At 39.9% G+C, this 20,840-nt stretch overlaps 1 protein-coding gene across 1 annotated transcript in view; it reads right to left on the bottom strand.

Moving 5' to 3' along the window:
* LOC108972516 (zinc finger protein jing) overlaps positions 1-20,840 on the bottom strand; it is a gene marked incomplete at its 5' end in the record, with an annotated part of 280,089 nt that extends 259,249 nt beyond the window's left edge. Inside the window, 1 exon segment of the mRNA XM_018939140.1 lies at positions 18,472-20,840. Within this exon segment, the coding sequence (XP_018794685.1) occupies positions 18,472-20,267 (1,796 nt within the window).

Here is a 20,840-nt window from a genome sequence, read left to right as displayed (position 1 = left end):
TTGGTGGCGGTTGCGTTGGCGGCTTGGGTTGGGTACTGCCGCGTCGCCGAAATGTAAACATTGAAAGATGAAAAGCTGCGACAATATAATTGTTATGTGTTGTAAACTGCGGTAAATGTGTCGCATAATTGCGGTGAAATCGATCAACGCAATGGGAGGCAATAGAAATACTTACATAAATATATGAGGTTGGCGGGAATATATGTTAAAAGAAAAGGACAGACGAAAAAATCAACCAAATTTTTTCGAGCATATAATTTGTACGATTTATACAGAGGAACTAAGATAAGGGAACTGTGGGATGACATTTCGAGCTCCTTAAGTGCAGCTGCAACCGAAGCCTTTGATTTTCGGAAAAGACAAAAGAAGAGACAAGTTGCCTACCTCGCTACGTCATAATCGACCACAACACGTGCAGGATAGGATAGACACCGAGAGCTGAAGACACAAAAAGACAGAGGCAGAAATGCGTGAGTATGACGAGCTTCACAAGCCGGTCGACAGGGATTATCAAGGAAGGTTTCGAAACCGGAGCATACTCTTGTAGAACTCSCAAAGTTGATTTAGTGACTGATGCCCATAGCATACTAAAATTATAGAGGGAACTCCTCTCCAGCCTGCTGAATGGCAGTGAAATCATAACACCAGGTGATGGTGAATCCGATTCCCCAATCGAAGACGATYTAGCGAGTGTTCCATTACCCGACCATGAGTTAGTTCGAATAGCAAATACCAGTCTGACGAACAACAAAGCGTTGGGGGCCGATGGATTCCGGCCGAGCTAATCAAATACGGCGGCGAAGAACTGATAAGGAACATGTATCGGCTTCCTTGTAGGATATGGTCGAACGGTAGCATGCCCGMTGATTGGAATTTAAGAGTGCTCTGCCCAATCAACAAACAGCGCGTCCACAAATTGCGCCAACTACCGTGGGATAAGTCTCCTCAACATCGCAAATAAGGTTCTATAGAGCGTACTGTGTGGACCCTATCATTGTGGCTTAAGGCGTGGAAAATCAACATCTGACCATTCACAATGTGCCAAATCTTGGATAAGACCCGCGAAAAAAGAATCGACACACACCACCTCTTCGTCGCTTTGTCAAAATTTGGTATCCCTGCAAAACTTATACGGGACGTTGGGCAAAACTAAAGGCTCCATCAGGAACGGTAAGATCCACTCCGAGCTTTTGGTGCCAAAAGAGGTTTCAGACAAGGCAACTCCCGTGCGACTTCCTCAATCTGCTGCTGGAGAAAATAATTCGAGCTGCAGGGCTAAATATGATATATGTATATACGAGGCCCTTGACATAGTTCAGCGAATTATGTCGTCCGTAAGATATCCCATCTCGAAGGGGTTTTTAGGCGTCAGATCGAAATAAAAAAGCACAGAAAAGATCTAATGACATGAAGAGAAGTCTGGAATTATTATATTGCTCACGGAAAGGGCTGCCAAGCTAAGAAATCTACTCTTTTCAAATTTTTTATTCTGGTTTCTAGTGATTCTAGTGGAAGCCAGAAAATTCCTTATTGGAGCCTAAATGTTGATATTTCTGCATATTCTTGAACAAAATCTAATTGGTTTTACTACAAAAACATCTAACTCAGCGGCGATAGCGAATCCGAAACTACATGTTCTAATGCCAGYCACTTCTGAAAAATACTCAACCTCAGCTCATCTAAATTCCGTGCACACTACAGCCTTAYAAGGCACACTGGCCTTTGAAGAAAYCGAGTCGAGACAGACAAAAAATCTGAAATCGGAAGCGTAATATTATCAGCACTTTGTCGTGCTTAAATAACGCGCAAAACTTTTCCAATTTATGCTGGAACGCTGCTAAAACGCACAAAGTCACAAAGCCACAAACGAAAATCTACAACAACAAAATATCAAATACAAAAACTTCACAAAACAAATGGCGCTAACAAAAAGCCAAGCATTTCAAATAACGACTCGCCAACAACAACCAACAACTTAGCACCCGCAGTCGCACCCACCGCGCGGCTGCCACCTAACACAATTTAATATTTTGTGGATATTAATTTCAAAACGCTTGCAGGAAGCCAAACTTTCTGCGTTGCGACAGCCACCAAAGTGCGAATGTATTATATGTGTGTGAATATGTCTATGTGTGAATGTGTGTGATTAAATGCTTGCGTTTATGTGCGACCACTAAAGTGGCTGCAATAGCCGGGCATAACTTGGATTAGTTTATGGGAACCCAAGTAGTTGCGGTCAACCGCTCGGTGTGCTGTGGACGAGGTGATTGGTGGTGCAAGGGTTTCACTATATTTTGTTACAAATGTATATTTGCACAAGTGTGTGGATTGAATTGCGGTTTGTTGCCCAAAATATCTGTTAGCTTAGCTTTTGTTTACGAAATTCTTTGTGATAAAACATGGCGACTTGGGAGTTTCAGTCGCAGTTATTGAAAATTATAACGAYTATGTAACACGAAATAAAAAATATAAGTATATACATGCACAGAAATATAGAAAACTATAAAACATATATGTACATACTCATACATACTCATTACATGTCATATCATATAGTCAAAGAGCTCGAATTATCTTAATCAAAATTTGTTTGAAGAAGCTGCCGCATTTTGGTATAAATTCTGAAACAATCTTGGTTATTTAATATTAGGTTAAGTCATACTGGATCGCGGTCACGCCATACATAGTCCCACTGATCCTTTGTAATGCCAGATAGAGATGGAGATGCGTTAATACCAGCTGAACTTTAGGTCGTGCAAGACCTCTACGTTTTTTGCGGAGATTAATAAGGACTTGATATCTAATTCTGATACTTCATCCAGTCTCTTGGACTTCAAACGCCTAGATATCTAAGCTCAGTCCGAAATAAGGAGGGATTTAAACAGAGGAACTGTTCCAGCGTGTCTCACAGTGAAGACCTGTGGATCCCCTATACACAATTCTTATAAGCATGTTGAGCTTTCGTTAAGTTAACCAATGGAGTCTTGTCTCTARTGTATGTAACAATTTAGAATATATTCGAGTGAAATACTCCACCAAAAATATGGAGGAAAGAATAGTTCTCAGGAGAGGAACAAGATCACCAAAATGCTGGAGCAGCGTTGGTAATTTTCATCCAAAGATCGCTAGATCAATAGACAAACATCGGACATCCAATCATAGATAGGCAGACGACATAAGGATTTGCGTTTCCTTACGACCCAAGTACTTAGTGGAGAAGAGTACCTTAGCAGCTACTTCAATAGATTCCACAATGACATTGATCCGAATCTTTCGACATGTATAAAGTTTGAAAGCAAACAAAGATTTTTTCAACAGATATGGGTAAAATTGATCCAAATTCTCTGAGTCTGAAGACTCCATAGAGCATAATACCCTTGACTATGGTGGCGTTGAGATAGAGGACCATTTTCGGTTAGAGACCCCACTTTCTGCAAATCTCTCCTCTGCAGCAGTATGAGGCAATCGATGTCTATTTTGCTCTCTCTTCGATAYTCGGCGGCCATGAAAGCTKCCTATACAGGATGAGCTGTAAATATTTCACTTTATCCACCGGTTGCAGATGGATACCTCCCATTTGCAGCAGCGGCCAGCTGCTTGATTAGACTGAATTATGATCTAAGCAAATTCTTGCGAACCCAACTTTTTACCAGAAAAAYGTCAAGGAAAATGCATTGGGCTTATCGCCGCTTAAAGCTCGAAATCAAAAAGCTTATCGTCACATTCTACTCAGTTTATACATCATTAATCCCATTAAAAATAATTCAAAAGCCAAACAGCAAAATCTAGAAGTTTGAGGCTTCTCATTGAGTTACCCCAAGTGTGGAGGCAAGTGCGSCTAGCGTCCACTGTTGGAGTCTTTCTTCAATTGATCGAAACCTCACCAAATACCGATTCAACTAAGAAACTTCGAATTACGAAAAGTTCTGAGAGCCAATATTATTACTGAATGGACTTATTTGGGATAATACTAATGCTATGTCACATGACGGTTCTTGGTTTAATCCAACGTCGTCTTCAACTCGTGATTTCGTGCCACAATTTCTCAGAAAAAAGTTTATTAAAGAATTTTCGAGCTGCTGACATAATATATTTCTCAATAATAATAATAATAATAATAATAATAAAGTCATCAATTCGGTTTATGAAAATGCAAAAACAAAAATAAAAAATAAACCAAAGAGTATGCATAATCCGAACCTCGAGACTCCCGCCTAAAATAAATTTCAATAATAAACATTTAATTGTGTGAATTGTATGCCATTGATGGCCTGCCGTCAAGGCCAACGCCAACAACRGCAACAACCATATACAAATTATATCGCAAATAATAGCAATGAAAGCGTGCTAAAATACAAARCAATAACAACAATAAACAAATAAATAAAGAAAATAGACTGAACGTACAGAAAATTAGGTCAATGAGCTGGCGCACATAGCAGCAAAACAACAACAGCAACAAGAGCTTGAACACAATTCGGTTGCGCGCAATGTACATACATATGTGTGTATATAAGTACATATATATGTATGTATGTATATACATATGTGTGTGTGCCTGTGTGCGCGCGCTTCCCGCTTTTTCTGGGCAACACACAATGCGAGCGTGCCGCGAGGGGTCACCGWGCGCGCGCACCCCCACAGCGCGCCGCGAAWAGCGAACGAACGTGAGCAATAACAAAAATTAATAATAACAACAACAACAATAAAAGCAAACGAATCAAACGTTGTGAGGGGCACCAATCAAAGTGTGTGACGTCAAAAGTTCAATGACCGCAACGAGAGCGGGAGCGGGAGAGGCAGCGTGCGAAAGCTGCCAAGAGCAGTAAACAGCGACGACGACGACGACGACCACGAGGCTGGCGAAGCAGGCGCGCAACAAAAACGTTGCTAAAYAACACCCAGATGTGGAGATAAAAAAACGAACCCCCCATCCAATATATGGGACTAAACTGTGAACCCTCACGCACACACACACAGACAAGCGAAAGCACACCAAGCAAGAAAAATAAACTTGCAAGTGAGAATAATGTAGTTGTGTGTGTGTGTTTGCATGCAAATGAATGTGTGTCAGCCGTAAATTGAGGGCGCGCGTTCAACTTTGAAAAAAATAACAACAACAATGAAACAATTACGTTTGGCAATAAAAGCAATAATGCAMAAAAAGGCGCAGGTATTTATGAATAAGCATGTGCACAAATGTGTGTGTGTTGCTGTGTTGGATATGTGTCAGCGTGCAACAATGCGCGGAAGTGCCAATTTTCCAGAGAGCGATTAGGAGCGGTGTCAGCAGCGCGCTATTGACACACCGCCACATAATCACGCAAATATTTGCAAAAAAATGCGCTCGTCCTCCAGTTTGTCACCAGATATGCGAGAAAWAAAGTAATAAAACTTAATAAAAGTTGCAAATGAAAACAAGCGCGTCAACAAAAGTGAAAAGTCAACGTCCCATCGGGCGCATTGACACATTTTGCGATTCTTATCGCGCGTTAACTAACATTTTTCGCAAGCTATCTGACAAGAATACAAGAGACACACAGATAAAGACGCCCACAAACAAACGTACATATGTTATTTAAATATACTGCATATATGTCTGTATGTATGCACATATGTATGAGTGTATGTATATCTATGTGTATAAGCATTCCCACAGACGCTGATTGCCTCTAGCGGCTACGATCATATTTACAAAAAGCCATTCAGGCTGGACCAGCGCATACAGGGTGTGCAATAAGTTTATTTTTCTTGGAATGCCATAATCAGATATAGAACAATAGTATAAATAGAGGCTCGAAAAATTAAGAGTGCTTAACTTTTTAATGTATTATGTTGTCAAAAAAGTCTTGCGGTCATTCGTGAGTTATAGCGTCGCAAACATGGAGCAAAATAAAGAGAAAATACGGTGTATAAATTTGGCCAGTTTATGGACCCGATGCAGTTTCCATTTCCACCGCACCGCGATGGTTTCAACGTTCTGGTATAGATGTGGTCGAAGATGTGCCACGCCCCGAAGGCCTGTCGTCGAAAATTGCGATAAAATCGAAAGAGACCGGCATAGTACCTGTAGCATCGGTCAAGAGCTGGGCATGAGTCATCAAAAAAAAATTTTATGAACAATTGAAAATTCAATAAAAAATACCGCAAAACTTTTTTGACAACCTAATATAACTTTTCCGCATACTTAACTTTTGTTTTTTATGTTTGCTTATTCGAAGTATACATTTATGTGTCTTAACTTATCTGAGACACTATATATAAGTGAGTAGGATGACAAAGAGTGTTTCATTCAAACTGGGGACACGTCTTCACGTCCTGATTATGTCGGCATTGCCTATGAACGGAATCAGAACAATTATATCCATAAAATGTTGTTGTTGTTGTAAGGGCAGAATCTTGCCAGAAATCCTATAAAATTTCGTCATTGGCCTCGACATTGGTTGTTGTCTTAACTAAATGTAACAAAAATGGTTTTGTTCTCGCKAAATTATATATAAAGAAGGTCACTGACTTTTAAAAGGATTGTTGGCCCCACCAATTGCAAAGAAAAGGGTCAATGAGCTTTGATGATACCGCTAACAGCTATATAATTAAAAAAGCGTCATTGAGCTTACCAAAAGTCACTGACCTCCGAACTGGTTGTTGTCTTTGCTAAATTTAAAGAAGAAGTGTTCTTATCGGTAAATTTAAACAAAATTGTCAATGACTGCCCAACGGTCATTGACCTCTACACTGGTTTTTGACTTTGTTATAAGTAAAAAAAGGGTATTATAAAGGCACAGGTGATTGACGTCACCAACTTTTATTAATCTCCGTAAAGGTTCGCGTCCTCAATGAAAATTCCAAAAGAATTATTAACCTCACTAAAGATCATGAAGAAAATTTGATTTTACTGAAGGCCAGATAACACTATTTGATATAGCATTTAAATATCGGCGGTTTTGACTTCTTTTTATGAAAAAGATGAGTGCTAAATTTCAGAACGATAACTGAGGGACTAGATCATGATGATGAGAGGCGCTTTAGTAGCCACAGCCAGAAATTGTCCAAAAGCTCTCATAACTTATTTATTAAAATTTTGGTTTCTTATTGACCAACAGAGCAAATTAATACGTCTTCTGCCCTAGCCGGCAGAAGATGTACTACTTTCTCTTTGACTTATAGTGTTCAAGAAGCATAAAGCTGATAAAGGTAAGAGAACTAAGTAGGAGACTAGGCCTCAGAAGAAAATCGAAACATCTCACAAAAATGTCTTCTCTTTTAAAGTAGAGRTCAAGGAGCAGATAGAAGCACTCAATTGGAGTTGAAGGTTTTAGATCAAAAATCTGCTCATAATTCCCACTTACCAAGTTATTTGACTCCGGTTGCCATATCGCTAAACACAATATATATAGAACTTATATGCAGTCATAAGCACCAAGTAAACGAACTCAATTCGAGCTCGGGAACTACACAGAAACCAAAGAATACGAGCACTTAACCTTTCTATATATTACTCGTATTGAAACACCCTTTATACAAAAGAACTGTGTGCATACCCACAAATATTTAGTTGTATAATWTTTTTTCCAGTTTTTGCTTTGCTGCCTTCGCTGAACTAGCTCGGATATATCGTAAATTAAAAGCTCACAAAAAGGCGGAGGCATAAATTAATTGTGATTTGCATATTTAGTGAGGCAAAACAGAAGTGCAAAGAAGCAAGCAAAAGGCAAAAGTGAACGGCAGCAACGCACGGCAGAGTGAGGGGGAGCTGCAAGACAAGACAAGACAAGCCAAACAACTTTGCTTGTCTATTTGATGTTTTTAGTGGTTTAATTGCCAATATTTGCCTTTAAGATTCTAAAATATTTTGCATTTAATATGAATTGATTTGGYTTTCAAAATTGATTTAGTGTAAATGAGTTGAATGTTAGGCAATTAGCGGAATATAGCGATCAATGTAAGGGTAATGTAGTTTTAATTGAATGCTAATGAAATTGTGTAAGACAGTTAAAGCAGCGGGAAAAACGTAGAAATATTCTGAAAYTGATTGGGAATTGGCAAGGATTTAGTTTTTAAATTTCGATGACCGAATTTTACAAGATATATTTTAGCAAAAATTWACTTTTTTAACTTCGGTGATTGAAGATTGGGTCTAATAATTATTTTTAGATAAAGGCGCTTAGTTTAAAATGGTTGTAATTTTTTACATAAATGTTCAGATTGTGTGGAAAAGTCTGTAAACAAAAATTATAGATCTTATTATTGCCTACAATATCGAGTTAAACCGCTTTAAGCCTTTAAAAGTTTAACCACGCCGACTCTTCTTACTTTTCCGGACCATAAAACTCCCAAAAAATATTTTTCCCTAAATGTCTGTTATTTTACCTTTCGTTTTCGTTGGGCTTTATTATTATTTTTTTTATTTTAAAAAAAGACCATTGCTGCTTCTAGAGGCTTTGCTAGTCGATAATATAATCTTTAATTAAAATATGAACTTTTGGAACACATGAGCTCTGTTAGAACACATTACGAGAACTGCAATTACAACACTTAATGGAAGTTTTAGAATAGTTTACTTGAAATAAATGAGTATGTCTGAAAATTTTTTCCACACTTTTGCTTCCAATCAAGCATAAAACCAAGAGCGATCATTTGGAGAACCAACCTTTACATGGTGTTTGGAATTTTTTCGCGAAKAAAATTTAAACAAAAATATTTTTGGAAAAATAATAATGTAAGTAACAATATTAGCATCTATACATACAACTACAACATATTTTCTTGCAGTTCATGTATTAGTCTTCAACGAAWATWTGAAMTTTTGGAACACATTAACTTTAATGRAAATATGAACTTTTGAAACACATGCGCTCTCCTAAAATATATTGCAAAACCGCAGTTAGAAGACTTAAAGTAATATTTAGAATAGTTTCCTAAAAAACTGCGTCTGGTTGACAAATTTTTTGCAATTTTTCTTGCAAATCAACCAAATGCCGAATCAATGAACTGGGCGATTGCAACTTTGTCTATCCTCGAAGTAAAATGTAAGTAAAAATTATGTTAGAAAAACAAACTATATTACCTATTTCTACGCAGCTATACTTTCTTGCAAACTTCCAAAAAAAAAGCAAACTCTTCACTCTCACTGCTTTAAGTTTTGTTTCAGCGCCTTACTTTTCTTACTCCGCACCGCTCATTTTAAATAATTAATGCATCATGCTGTTGCATTCAAGTGGGCACTTCATTTTCATATTAAAAAAGGACGAGAAAAATGCAAAATAACAGCACAAAAGATTACGAAGCGCCACGGTGCGCGCAGAAAATAAATCAGAAAATGTTTATGCTTCACAAAAGGGCGCCATAATTTGCACATTTCCACACCCACTTCACTTACGCGACTAGTTAACGTTAATGAATAGAAAATGAAAGAAAAATGGAAGCAGTCGAACCGACCCGCATTTKTSAGKKCAGCGCCAAACGGCAGCGAAGCGTTTCAAGTGCAGCGTTACTRCAAGGGGAGAAAATGGAAATGCTTGAAGTCAGCGAGAAAAAATGCGCGGAACTCYACTTGTGGCAGGTAAGCAGATTGACAACGTTGCATGGGTTTCAAAATAAATGAATTTTTATGTTCAATACTTGAAATGTTTCAATAATAAAAAAAAGAGTTTGAAGTTGAGTTTTCAAGAAAATGTAATGTGGGGCTCACAGTTGTCAACGCATTTTTGTCAATATATCAGGCCTCTCCCACCAAGTTTGCTAAATTGATACTATCGAGCATATAATACACTAAATTTGCGCATACATATGCCACACACACACACACACACACACACACAGTCGCTTAGCATGCAAAGCAAACGCGAGCAACTTTGCAGTAGCATTAAATCATAGCAATTTTCTTGGCGTTCAGTCGCCCACTTTAAGCGTGTTTGTCGTAACTAAGSACCGTGTATGCATTGCTACGCCTCCCCAGCACTCGCCGCCGCCCGCCAACGCTTGCGCCCCTAGCGTGTGTGCAAACAATTCAAGCACTCAACTGCTTGCACCGCTCAACTGGCTTTATCATCACGATATGCACGCTTATAGTCTTACCTATATCGCCATGCATGTATGTAAGGATAGTATTACATCATACTTGCACGTTTGTTCTCACTTATTATGCTTACTTTTCAGTTTTCTGCGTTGTAGTTGTTGTTTTTGCCTGCTGTGCTCATTGTTCTTTGCTTTGCTACCGCTTGTAGCAGAAAACGTACAAGTGTTGCACTTCAGCGGCATGTTGCATGGAAATGTTAAAGCCTCAAGTGCTAGTAGCGGGCAAGAAAGCAGCTACATATTATACAGGGTGCTTCTAAAGGTCTGGAATGTGCTAAAGAGAAAGCTCTTTGGCAATTTAGTGCGCCAAGACTGACTTCCGGTGGAAAAATTGACGCAAATATATTTCAAAAACTCGTGATCAATGCAACAGCAAGGAAGTAAACTCTGTGGTATCTCCAAAATTCAGTATTAACACTAAAAGTCAGACATTTTGCTTACTAAGTTAGAAARAAAATTTAAATTTCTTCTATTTTTCTCCGCTCTATTCATAAAAACATGTGCTACAACTCTCAAAATATACCCTCTAGGCACATATTTTTGTAAATAAGTTTGTATGTGCTCATTTCAGCGCGCCGCTTTGCTTCCAACTCCCGCTWCGGCGCGCTTCCCTGCTTTGCGCCTGAAAGCGTGCTTCAYGGCATTCTTAGGAATTCATTTCACTCGCTTGCTATGTGGCACGTTCTTCACTTTGTTGCCGCTGCTGCTTATTTTTTTAATTTTTGTTGTTGTTTGTTGCCGTTTTTTTTTTTTTTTGTGTTACCAAGTCATTCAGAGTTTCAAAGGAAAAGTCATGTATGTGAGTAAGTGTGTGTGTAGGCAATGTAGCGCACAAAAGCAAAACAAGCGAAACAACAATAAAAWCACTAAGATGCTCGCCGAGCGAAATAATGATAATAACAAAAGCGCATAAAAGTTCATAGCAACACATTAGCGAGTGTGCGGCGCGTATGTTGCAAGGCAAAATGCAGAAATTATGAGAGTGAAAAAGTTGCAAGCAACAGCAACATAAATATCAACAAGAACAACGTACACGTCGCTTAAATAGAACAACAATAGCCGTCCGTCGTCATCGCGGCTCGTCGTCGCTGTCGACGTCTCCGTCTCCGTTCCCGTTGTCGTCGTTGTCGTTGTCATCTGCAGCCTCAGTCAGGGACCTTCTCCACGCCATCGCCATTGTTGCAATACAATGACCCCCAAGTGACTGCGAGTAAGCGCTGCCGCAACGACGAGTATGCTGTTTAGAAGTTGATATATTCTWCTAAGTGTGTGTGTATGTTTTTATGCTTAAGCCTTGTAACATTCAGGAAAGTAAGCCTTTGTGCTCTGTGTATCGTGCTTTTTGTTCATCTACATTGCTTACTATATACAGACAATACACACATAAGTATACTACTATGTATATGCCCATCCTCCTTAATGTACTCGTATTCATCTAATTTCAGCTTTGCAATTGGGTTTTCATATGCCCATATCGATATGTATATGACCTATAGCTGTCCATGTCCAATGCCTCTGTTGCGGAATGAAGAATCCAACTAAGCCTGACGAGAGAAATTTACACTCTAAAGTGATGCMTAATGATAGATAATACACCCCATTTATACCTATATAAAATTATTCGTTTGAGYCCCCGTCTTCTAAATTGTTCTGTAAAAAAGTTGGTCTCGTCCCTGGTAAAAAAAAAAAAACCGATTTTGTTGTATAGTGTTACAGAACTTGTGTTGTTCTATAATGAAGATCCTAAAGAGCAGTAGGTATTATGACCAAAACTTCGCAATATCTTTAACCTGAGCCTTGTTTAAGCTTGAACTGACACTTCTAAATCGATCTCTAATAAACTCTCAATCTGTTTCGAATCTATGACTTATTCGATTTGCAACTTTAGGTTCTATGTTTTAGTACATCTTTTTGACAACTTCCAGAATGAACACTTCTAGAGATATTTTATCGGTTAGTTTAGGTTATACTGGCCTGTTGTCACGCCATACACGTCACGACATCGACCTACTGCTCGTTTGAGCTGAAGCATTTGTCATACCGGAAGTCAATGTTTTTCATCAACCCTAAAAACGACTTATTATCAAATCTCAATGCCTCATATGATTCTGTCCAGCATTATCTAGAACTTCTCTTAGGACTTAGTTTCTCGAATTTCTAGATATTGGGTTTCAGGTTTTGCTTTTGTAATCAAACCTCAATGAATATATATATTTTTTTTTATTTATAATGAACTTTAATGAAAATACRCAAAAATACGAAAATACTTTTTCGACTACCCAATATTTAAGAAAACTTCTGGATAATACTGGACAGAATTCTGCGAGGTGTTCTAGCATCTGTCTGTATAATTACTTCTTCTGGTTCCAAAATTGTTCACTGGAAGTACTCGTAATATATGAATTATAACTTTCGTTTGGTAACTGCGGGAGAGTGGATCCGCCCCTGCATATGAATAGATCCCAAATTTATATTTCAGAAAGCTTACTGAAAACTTTGWACACTACTTTCAACATACAGAAACAATAACTAACCTAAACATACCAAAACTGGTATGAACCAAAAACGAAAAACAGCAGCAAAGAATCAACTGCAGAACAACAGCAAAGCAATCAAAGAAAAGCAAGGTAGATTCGCGAAAAGAACGAAGAAACCAAACCGCAATAAATGAGAAACAGAGCAACAACAAAAACTAAAAAAACAGCAACAAACGTTTTAGAAGAAAACAGCAAAAACAATACTAAATAAGCAACGAGAAACAAGACCTAAGAAAGGACAAAAGAGCACAGAAACRCACGAAAAACTGAAGTCAATACAAAGAACAACAAAAACATATTTAGCAACATTCCCAACAGCAACTACAAGAAACACATAGCACTGGCCAAATCTAGTAAGAACAATTAAAACAACACTAAGGCATTAATAAATGTCGATACTTAAGAGGAAAAGTAATTGCCGTTGCAGGAAGCATACACGCAAAGAGACTTTGACTGAAAAATGAGGAAAAAACGAAAAGTCCAATAGCAACAATTGACAGTAAAAACAACAAAAACAAGAAAGTAGAAACGCTAGCAAAACTGGTAAAGCCAATAAATGCATTTAATGTGCTGAGATAGCGAATTGCAAACCGCAGAGCAACAACAAAACCAACAATGCAACAACAAAACGAACAATGTAACAACAACAACATAGACCGTGCTAAAAACAATATACGCCAACAAATTTATTGCAATAAAAACAAATGCATTTGGCGGTGCAGCAAGAACCACAACAACAAAAACATTATTTTTAAAACTTATGTTGAGCGATAAAGCAGCTGACCAAACAACACGCAACGCTCCACCAGCGAAGCACACAGTTGCACATGTGCATATCTCTACATATACCCACATAARTAYATGTKTGTATGTATGTACGTACATTTGTGCACTGTATGGAGCACATAAGCGCTGAACGTGCCGTCGCTTGCGCYGGAGTTCACAAAGTTTTTATGGCATTTTTCAAGTGATAAGTGCCAACAAGAATGCATGGTCTGGGAAATTTACTTTTAAACGTGTAACCAGATTTATTTGAGAAGCTGGAAATAATTTATAGGCGACAAGCAAACGTATTTTTAACAAACGAAACACGCTTGAGTTTATTCTACAGCAATGGATAACGAASTTGCAAGCACTACGAGTGAGAGACTGTGCGGAATTTTGTGAGCTGAAGATCTAGAAGTGGTCAGAAGTCTTGAAATGATTGTGTTTAAGACATCTGGGAGTAATATAATACACTGATTTGAAATCAATACCTGAAATATTTGTGAAGTAGCCATTTAAAGTGTAGCCGCTAGTTTAAAGTGATGGATCTCAGTTAGGTTAGGTTGGACTAAGGGGTCGATCTTGAGCAGGATCTCACTTGGAWAGCTGAAAACGTCAATCTGAGGTGCTACCTAATAAACTATTATATACTAATTCAGAAGAYTAGATTAAGCTAMAARGTCGATCTTGAGCAGGATCTCACAGGGACAGCTTAAAACGCTCATCCGWGGTGCTACCTAAAAAACTCCTACTCATAAGACCTTTACAAATCGACCAGGCGTTCTGAGCCGCTCAAAAATTTATTGAAATGACTAATGCAAGTTTCAGCTACGTCTTCTGGTACACCGAAGGTAAGAGATGGAGATGTTTCAGCCTTAGTCTTGCAAAGACTGGACAATGAGAAGAAACTTCCTGAATGTTTACATATGATGTTTGGCAACAAGCGTCCAACAGGATTGTTATCCTTAACGTATGAATACCAAGTAAATAGTATCCAGTAAAAACTCCTACGATTGCGGTAAAATGAACTTTGCTTAGAGCAAGTAGTACAGCAGATCTTGCTTCGAACAATGTTTGCTAAGCGCACGCGAGATACATTGGTTTAGTACTAGAACGCAAGACACTAACAGGGATCCAACCCGGTCTCATTTAGATGTGAGTGGAACAAGCTATCTCATCGGCTTTGCAGTTGCAAGCGTTTCCGCAGTGACCAGACACCCAAACGAGTTTGAGAATGAAGTAGCTTGATGTTTTTAATGTGAGGTCAAACACTCCTTGCTGGCTTTTAGGGCGTGAGCTCAGCGCTAGTATTGCCGCACTGCTGTCGCAGTGAGTGCCCACATCTCTTGAAAGCAGTCATTTCTGCCTGAAAAGCACTACAGTGATAACGCCTAAAGCTAAGGTTGACGGGTAACGCTTTATTGAAAACTCACCCTACAACGCGCCCCCACTAACTTCGCGCCATTCCTGTAAAAACTTACTATGCCTATTCTCCAGCGACTTTTTCCCATCCACGTCTCCCTTGTAGGTATGTGAGAAGAGGAAAAGCTACCAAGAGTGACCTCGGCGATGTAGTTTCCAGTAATGCAGTTCAAGGAGGCTGAAATTTTGGTGTGTTCTTTTTCGGATTTCTTCGTATCCAGCTTCGCCAAGCCTTAGAACACAATTAGCAGCAATATATCTGCCGGCAATGTTCACAGGTTTCATAGTTAAAATAGTATTAAGTGCTATTGTTGATAGTGCACCGGAGATGCAGATGATAAACACTCTTTGGACACGTTGAAGTGTTCAAATGTAGTCTTTTCGAACACCTTCKGCCAGACGAATACAGCACAGCACATAATTGGCTTGACTACTGTTACGGAAAACGGTGACCAAAACACTACCTTTGGYGAGAGTCTCATCATCTACAACGATATAAAACAACCGATGTCTGCCTTAGGGCTCAGCTCAGCTTTAAATATTTTTCAATTTTACTTGAGTGATTGCACGATGAGATTAGAAAAGGCATCATAACTTTGACTACGATTAAGTAAGTTTTACAGTCATACAGACCATTTACCTTTAGCTGCCTTTTCAAGCGTTTCCGCTTATATTCCAAAAGAGCATACATATTTCCTAACTCATACATATGGTTTATGCAACAACTCATCTGCGCCTCTCTGACAAAATTTTTAATTATAGACAAATTTCCGCAATTAAAGCACACAAACGAGCGAATTGCAAGGGTTGTAGGCGTTGCAGATAAATAGCCAAAGCARCTTCAACGGCGCGGTTGGTGGGCTGCCTGTTGGGTTGGGTCCGTTGTCTGCGCGACACATGCCAGCAAGGCAAACGCGCTGAAGTGCTGTGCCAGCGTGAGCATGCAATTTGTATAYCAACTCAATAGATCTGTAAATACGCCCACACACACACACACACACGGACACTTTGTCAACGTGTCGACTGAACAAATTGACAAAAGTGCCCGCCCGCCCCCTTAGACAGCATGCACATATGATTTCATTTTTTTACTTCACACGAGTGTCATGTGTGCGGATGATGGGGCGTATGCGCAACCAATTTGATTTGTTGCAATAAATGCAGTTTGCAGCGTGCGGCAGCGTACATTAGGCGCCCACACATATTCATATGCAATAAAATAATGATGCTGCAGTAAGCAAACAAAAACAACAACAAGCAGTGAAAAGCACAGCCGATAGCAAGCTGCCATCAGGAAATGAGCRCTGCTGAGTGCCGACATAAATATGGGGGAGCACAGTCTCGGCACTACCGCGCGCTGGCGAGCGTTTATGAGCGTGAGCGGTGTGGTGCAGTGCGTGCGTTRAGGTATTCTCTATGTTCAAGTGTGATTCTCCAACTTTGAAAAGCTTGAGCAAGTAAAGAAGAATTATTTATTTGCTACTTTATTTTGACACTCCTCTTAATTGCTGCTTTTATTGCTTTCAAAACAAACGCAATTAATTCCCAGTCATTTAAATGTGTCTTAGATTGCACTAAGCAGAAAGCAGCTGAAATATTTGCTGAAAAATATGTGCAACTTCTATTGGAATTTATCTTCAAAACATTTTGCCTGCTAATCCCGCCAGCTGCTGCAAGAACTCGTAAAATGTAGAGCAACACCAAAGAGGAAAACAAAAATGTGTAAACACTCTCACGGGAAATCGACAGTCATGCGCCATAAATAAAAATATATTGCATTGAGTGTTCGGCGATTGGCTGACTGGTCATTCTTTAGTGCCATTAAAGTCATGGCTAATATTTATTTTGTGCACGGCAAACAGGTTTCCGCAGCGTTGCTACTGTGCGCAGTAGGTTTAAATTTATGGAAAGAAGAGCGAGCGGAGTTAGATTTTTCGAAAAAAAAACAACACAAATTTCTTGCCTGTGAAATAATAAGTACCGGTGTTATTTGAAGTTGGCGCAGAATGGATTGAAGGCGAAAAGTTGAAAGGAAAGAGGGAAGAATAAAACTTATACAAATTTAATACATTTTTATTATAGCTATTGTTGTATATTACTTAAGTATAGACGAGACACATACCTAACCCTAAAGGCTTTTGATATTTCCAGCCACTCTAATCAAAGTTTTAAAGTGCAACCTGATGTCGGTTCTGTTCCTTATATGTGACCTGGTCTACGAAAAGGGAGCTAASGTGCGAAAACYAGTTTATGACTTTTTGGATTSTATCMCGTGAAAAAGCATCTCATMTTCCATCCGAATCAACTAAGATTTTTTGACACCTAAGCCCCCTTTCCGTAGACCAGGTCACATATAATGATTTTTGAAATATTGTATAGARCCCAAGATCATGTCTGCACGAAGCGCTCTACTGCTTTCTGAAAAGTACAGGGTGCTGAAGAACTCAATTAGCAGTCAATCTCGCCTATCTCAGAAGACAGAGATCGATTTTTATTTCATATTTTGCTACAATCTACTATATATAAAAGACTATGGAGTCGAAAAAACAGAGACTTTTTAAGTTAGGTTAGGCTAGGATAGATGGCTGATCCCTCGAAATGTCTTTCAAACAGCTGGCATCCGTTAAGATGTTCCAACTTACTGCATAAATCCCGCAAGGAYAGTATCCAGTTAGACCATTGAATGGTGAACTTAGCTCGTAGGACCTTGCGACTGAATAGCTGGTGGTAGTTGGCCAACGCTTGCTAAGCTGGTCTGAAATTGAGCTTTTATCGGTCCCAGTTCTGGGGAAACTGAAACACCTGCACCAGCAAGCTTATATGCCTAAGAGTTTCCTGTAGCATCGCTGTGCCCAGACACTCAAACCATTTATAAATTAAGGAGGATAAGCAGTGTAGACATCTCTTCCCTTGGCTCGAGCGCACAGTCGGCGAACTGAAGGCTAATTTTTTCACTGATGTAATATCGGAGTGGGGAGGATGGAGCCATATGTAGAATTTCTCGAGTGAGGAAAGTTCTCTTAGTGCCATTCACTTGGGAGCAACCCAAAACGATCCTTTACATATGGCTCAAGCAGCTCACGACTTCCCGTCTCAGAGGAAGTCTTCTCCGGGTTAGCAACAAACGTTTGAAAGCGAGATAAAGTCAGACKGGAAAMATCCCTCCCCAGGGTTATGCGCTGCATTTGAGACTTAAAGAACACTCCAAGTTAAAAGAAAAAAAGCCTCGGATGGGAGACACTGGGCTATAACAGTGTCTACGCCAAGCTGTGTACTGAAGGAGGCTGTGGAGCAATGGATTTACTACGCCCTTTATGGCAGCTACTTCCGCTTGAAAGACKCCGAAAAGATCAGAAGACCCTCCCGTTTCTCCCTCGATGAAATGTGAGTAGAAAAACTACAGTTCGGTTAGGTTCGGCAATCTATTTATCCAAGTATTTGGTTATGAAATCAAATTGTACTTAATTTTAAAGCTCCCACTAGATCTCAATTTTGTATGTGGTACTAGCTTAAATTAAACTGACATATTGAAAACACCAGTTCTATCAAGTAGGAATCTACTGAGCAAAAATAAAACTACATACATTTCCGCAGCTCTGCAGACCATACTAAAAATGCTAACATATGTAAGTAATGAAATACAAATCGCTCAAATCTAACTATGACTCACCTGTCTGAAGATTCCGATGAGTCACACCGGTCCGTGCAGCGTTTCTTCTTGCGTTTCTTCTTCGCCTGATTAGCGGCTGCCAGCAGCTTGCTAGCCGCTGTGGCCGTAGCACTGTTACCGCCGCATAAAGCGCTCGTGAGCGCTGAGTAGACGACAGACTTGAGATCGCTGCCGCTCTGGTTACGCGCGTAAACCGAACTTAGTTGATCCGAGTCGAGTAAAGCGCGTAAATTGTCCATATATTGTTTTTGTTGTTGATCACTTAGCAAACCGGTGGAGAAATGTGCGGAATTGTTCATTGTTGTTGTGGCCGTAGACGCCTGCTTHTGTCGCTTGGTTAGCGCAAAGTAATGCGCCGTTAGCGGTGCCACCGAGGCCGGTGTAGTGAAGCTATTCAAAGACGTTGTKGCAGCTGCATCAGCCTCTGTTGTGGCACCGGCTGCGCGCTTAGTGCCACGCACAATGCCGACACTGCYAGCCGTTGCAGTTGTTGTTGCTGTATTGTTATTGCTTTTGCGGCWTTTACTATCGACAACGGGCTTGCCTGCGGCACTCACCGCCGCTGAGGGCGGTGGCAGTGTGGGCATGGGGAATTTTATTTGCTTTTGGTGCTGTTTTTGTTGTTGTTGTGTTTGCTGTTGCTGACTCGCGCCGGTCAGCGTTGTTGACACGCAATTAGCATTGCCGTGGCTCAGTCTATTGTGTTCGCTGCCATTGCTATTGCTTTTGTTGTTGCCATGCTTTCTGGCACTTTCGCTCTCACTGTTACCCGCCTGATTAACGGCATTGCARGCGTTTGCGGTTGTGTTGCATAACTTGCTGTCAACACGCGCATCAGCCTTGCTGCCACACGGGCTGTTGGCGGTGTTGCCGCTTAACTTGTCCACRCTGCTCTTACATAATGCAGCTGCCGCTGTGGCAGTGGCTGTGGCCTTCATTTCACCCYTGCCTTTGTTGGCCGGCGCCCTTAAGCACATATTACGTTTGGYGGCGGGTTGTAAAGTGAGATCTAAAATGTTGTTGCATGCCTCCGCAACTTTTTCATCTTTTCTGTCACCGGCAATKGTTGCCAGCGCAAGCTCCTTTGCGGCAGGCGTMTTTTCGAGTTCTTTCCCATGCATTTTGCTTACACTAACACTAACACTGTTGCAATTGCTGTTGCTCGCTGTGGCATGGTCCAATTTGGCAGTGACTGGTGTCGTAACTTTTTTGATTGTCTTTAATGAACTGCTGTTGCTATTGTTGCTGCTGGCTGTGCCTAAAACAGCGGCTACAAACTGCTGCTGGAAAGAGTCTATAAACGTGCGCTCGTGCAGGCCATTACTCGCTGCTGCGCCGCCGGCGTTGCAAATGCTGCTATCGCTGCCACTGCTGCTGCTRCAACTGGACGCGCTATTGTTGCTGCTATCATCCTCGGCCAATCTACGCCAATCGGTGAGATTCCGCGCTGCTTTAAGTTTACTATCGTCGATGTTGTTGTTGTTGTTGCCGCATTTGATATTATTGAGATTGGCGCTATTCTTGAGCTGATCGAAGAGCGAAAGTGACGGCGCAACGTTGGTGGTGGCTTCAGCTGGCTGCGTTGCAGCGCTTGTGTCGGCTGCTGTTGAGGTATTTTTTATGGCAGTGTTGTTGTTGTGGCTATTTGTTGTTGTAATTTCTAATTTAYTGCYTGYTGGAGTTGCGCTAGCGCTACTGCTATTGTTGYTGTTGTGKGGCGTGCTGTTSTTGGCAGTAGTGTTGGCCTTGTTATTTGCGCTGTCTGTTGTTATGTTTGTCTTTAAATTGGCAGACATTGTTTCAATGACACTTATGCTTAATTCCGCACTACACACATACAACTATTTGCTTAACTGGATTTTCTAATAATATAACGGATTCGAAATTTTCACACACTGCTTGGTTTATTTCGCATTTTGCATAWTAATTTTAGGCGCAAGTGAGTTTTGTTGCACGCTGCAGACATCTTGCCACTTGTTGCACGTTGGCCTTTATTTTGGAGTTATGCTAGCAACCTGCTGAGGCCCAGTTGTTGCACAGCATATTTTGTACGCAATTTTTTTTTAATTAACACAATTTCTCCACACTTTTTTTTTATTTATTTATTTTATTTAATTTTACTTTTTTCGATTATTAAAATACACTTCTCAATATCAAAATTCACCCCTCAACCCGCACACATTTTCAACGGATTTGCGAATAAATTTTAGCCAAAATTAATTAATTTCTTATAAGCATGCATTAGTACCGATTTTTCTCCTGTTTTTAAGCAATCATTTTGTGTATTGTTTTTTATGCAATCAATCAAAAAGTTTATGCTKCCCAACACTGCACTTTAAATGCTGCCACTTTATTCAAAATTTACACTT

Source organism: Bactrocera latifrons, unplaced genomic scaffold, assembly GCF_001853355.1.
Source record: "Bactrocera latifrons isolate USDA-ARS-PBARC rearing strain unplaced genomic scaffold, ASM185335v1 scaffold_40, whole genome shotgun sequence".
NCBI lineage: Eukaryota > Metazoa > Arthropoda > Insecta > Diptera > Tephritidae > Bactrocera > Bactrocera latifrons.
The sequence above is the reverse complement of the archived record's forward strand: the minus strand, read 5'-3'. Positions and strand labels throughout refer to the sequence as shown.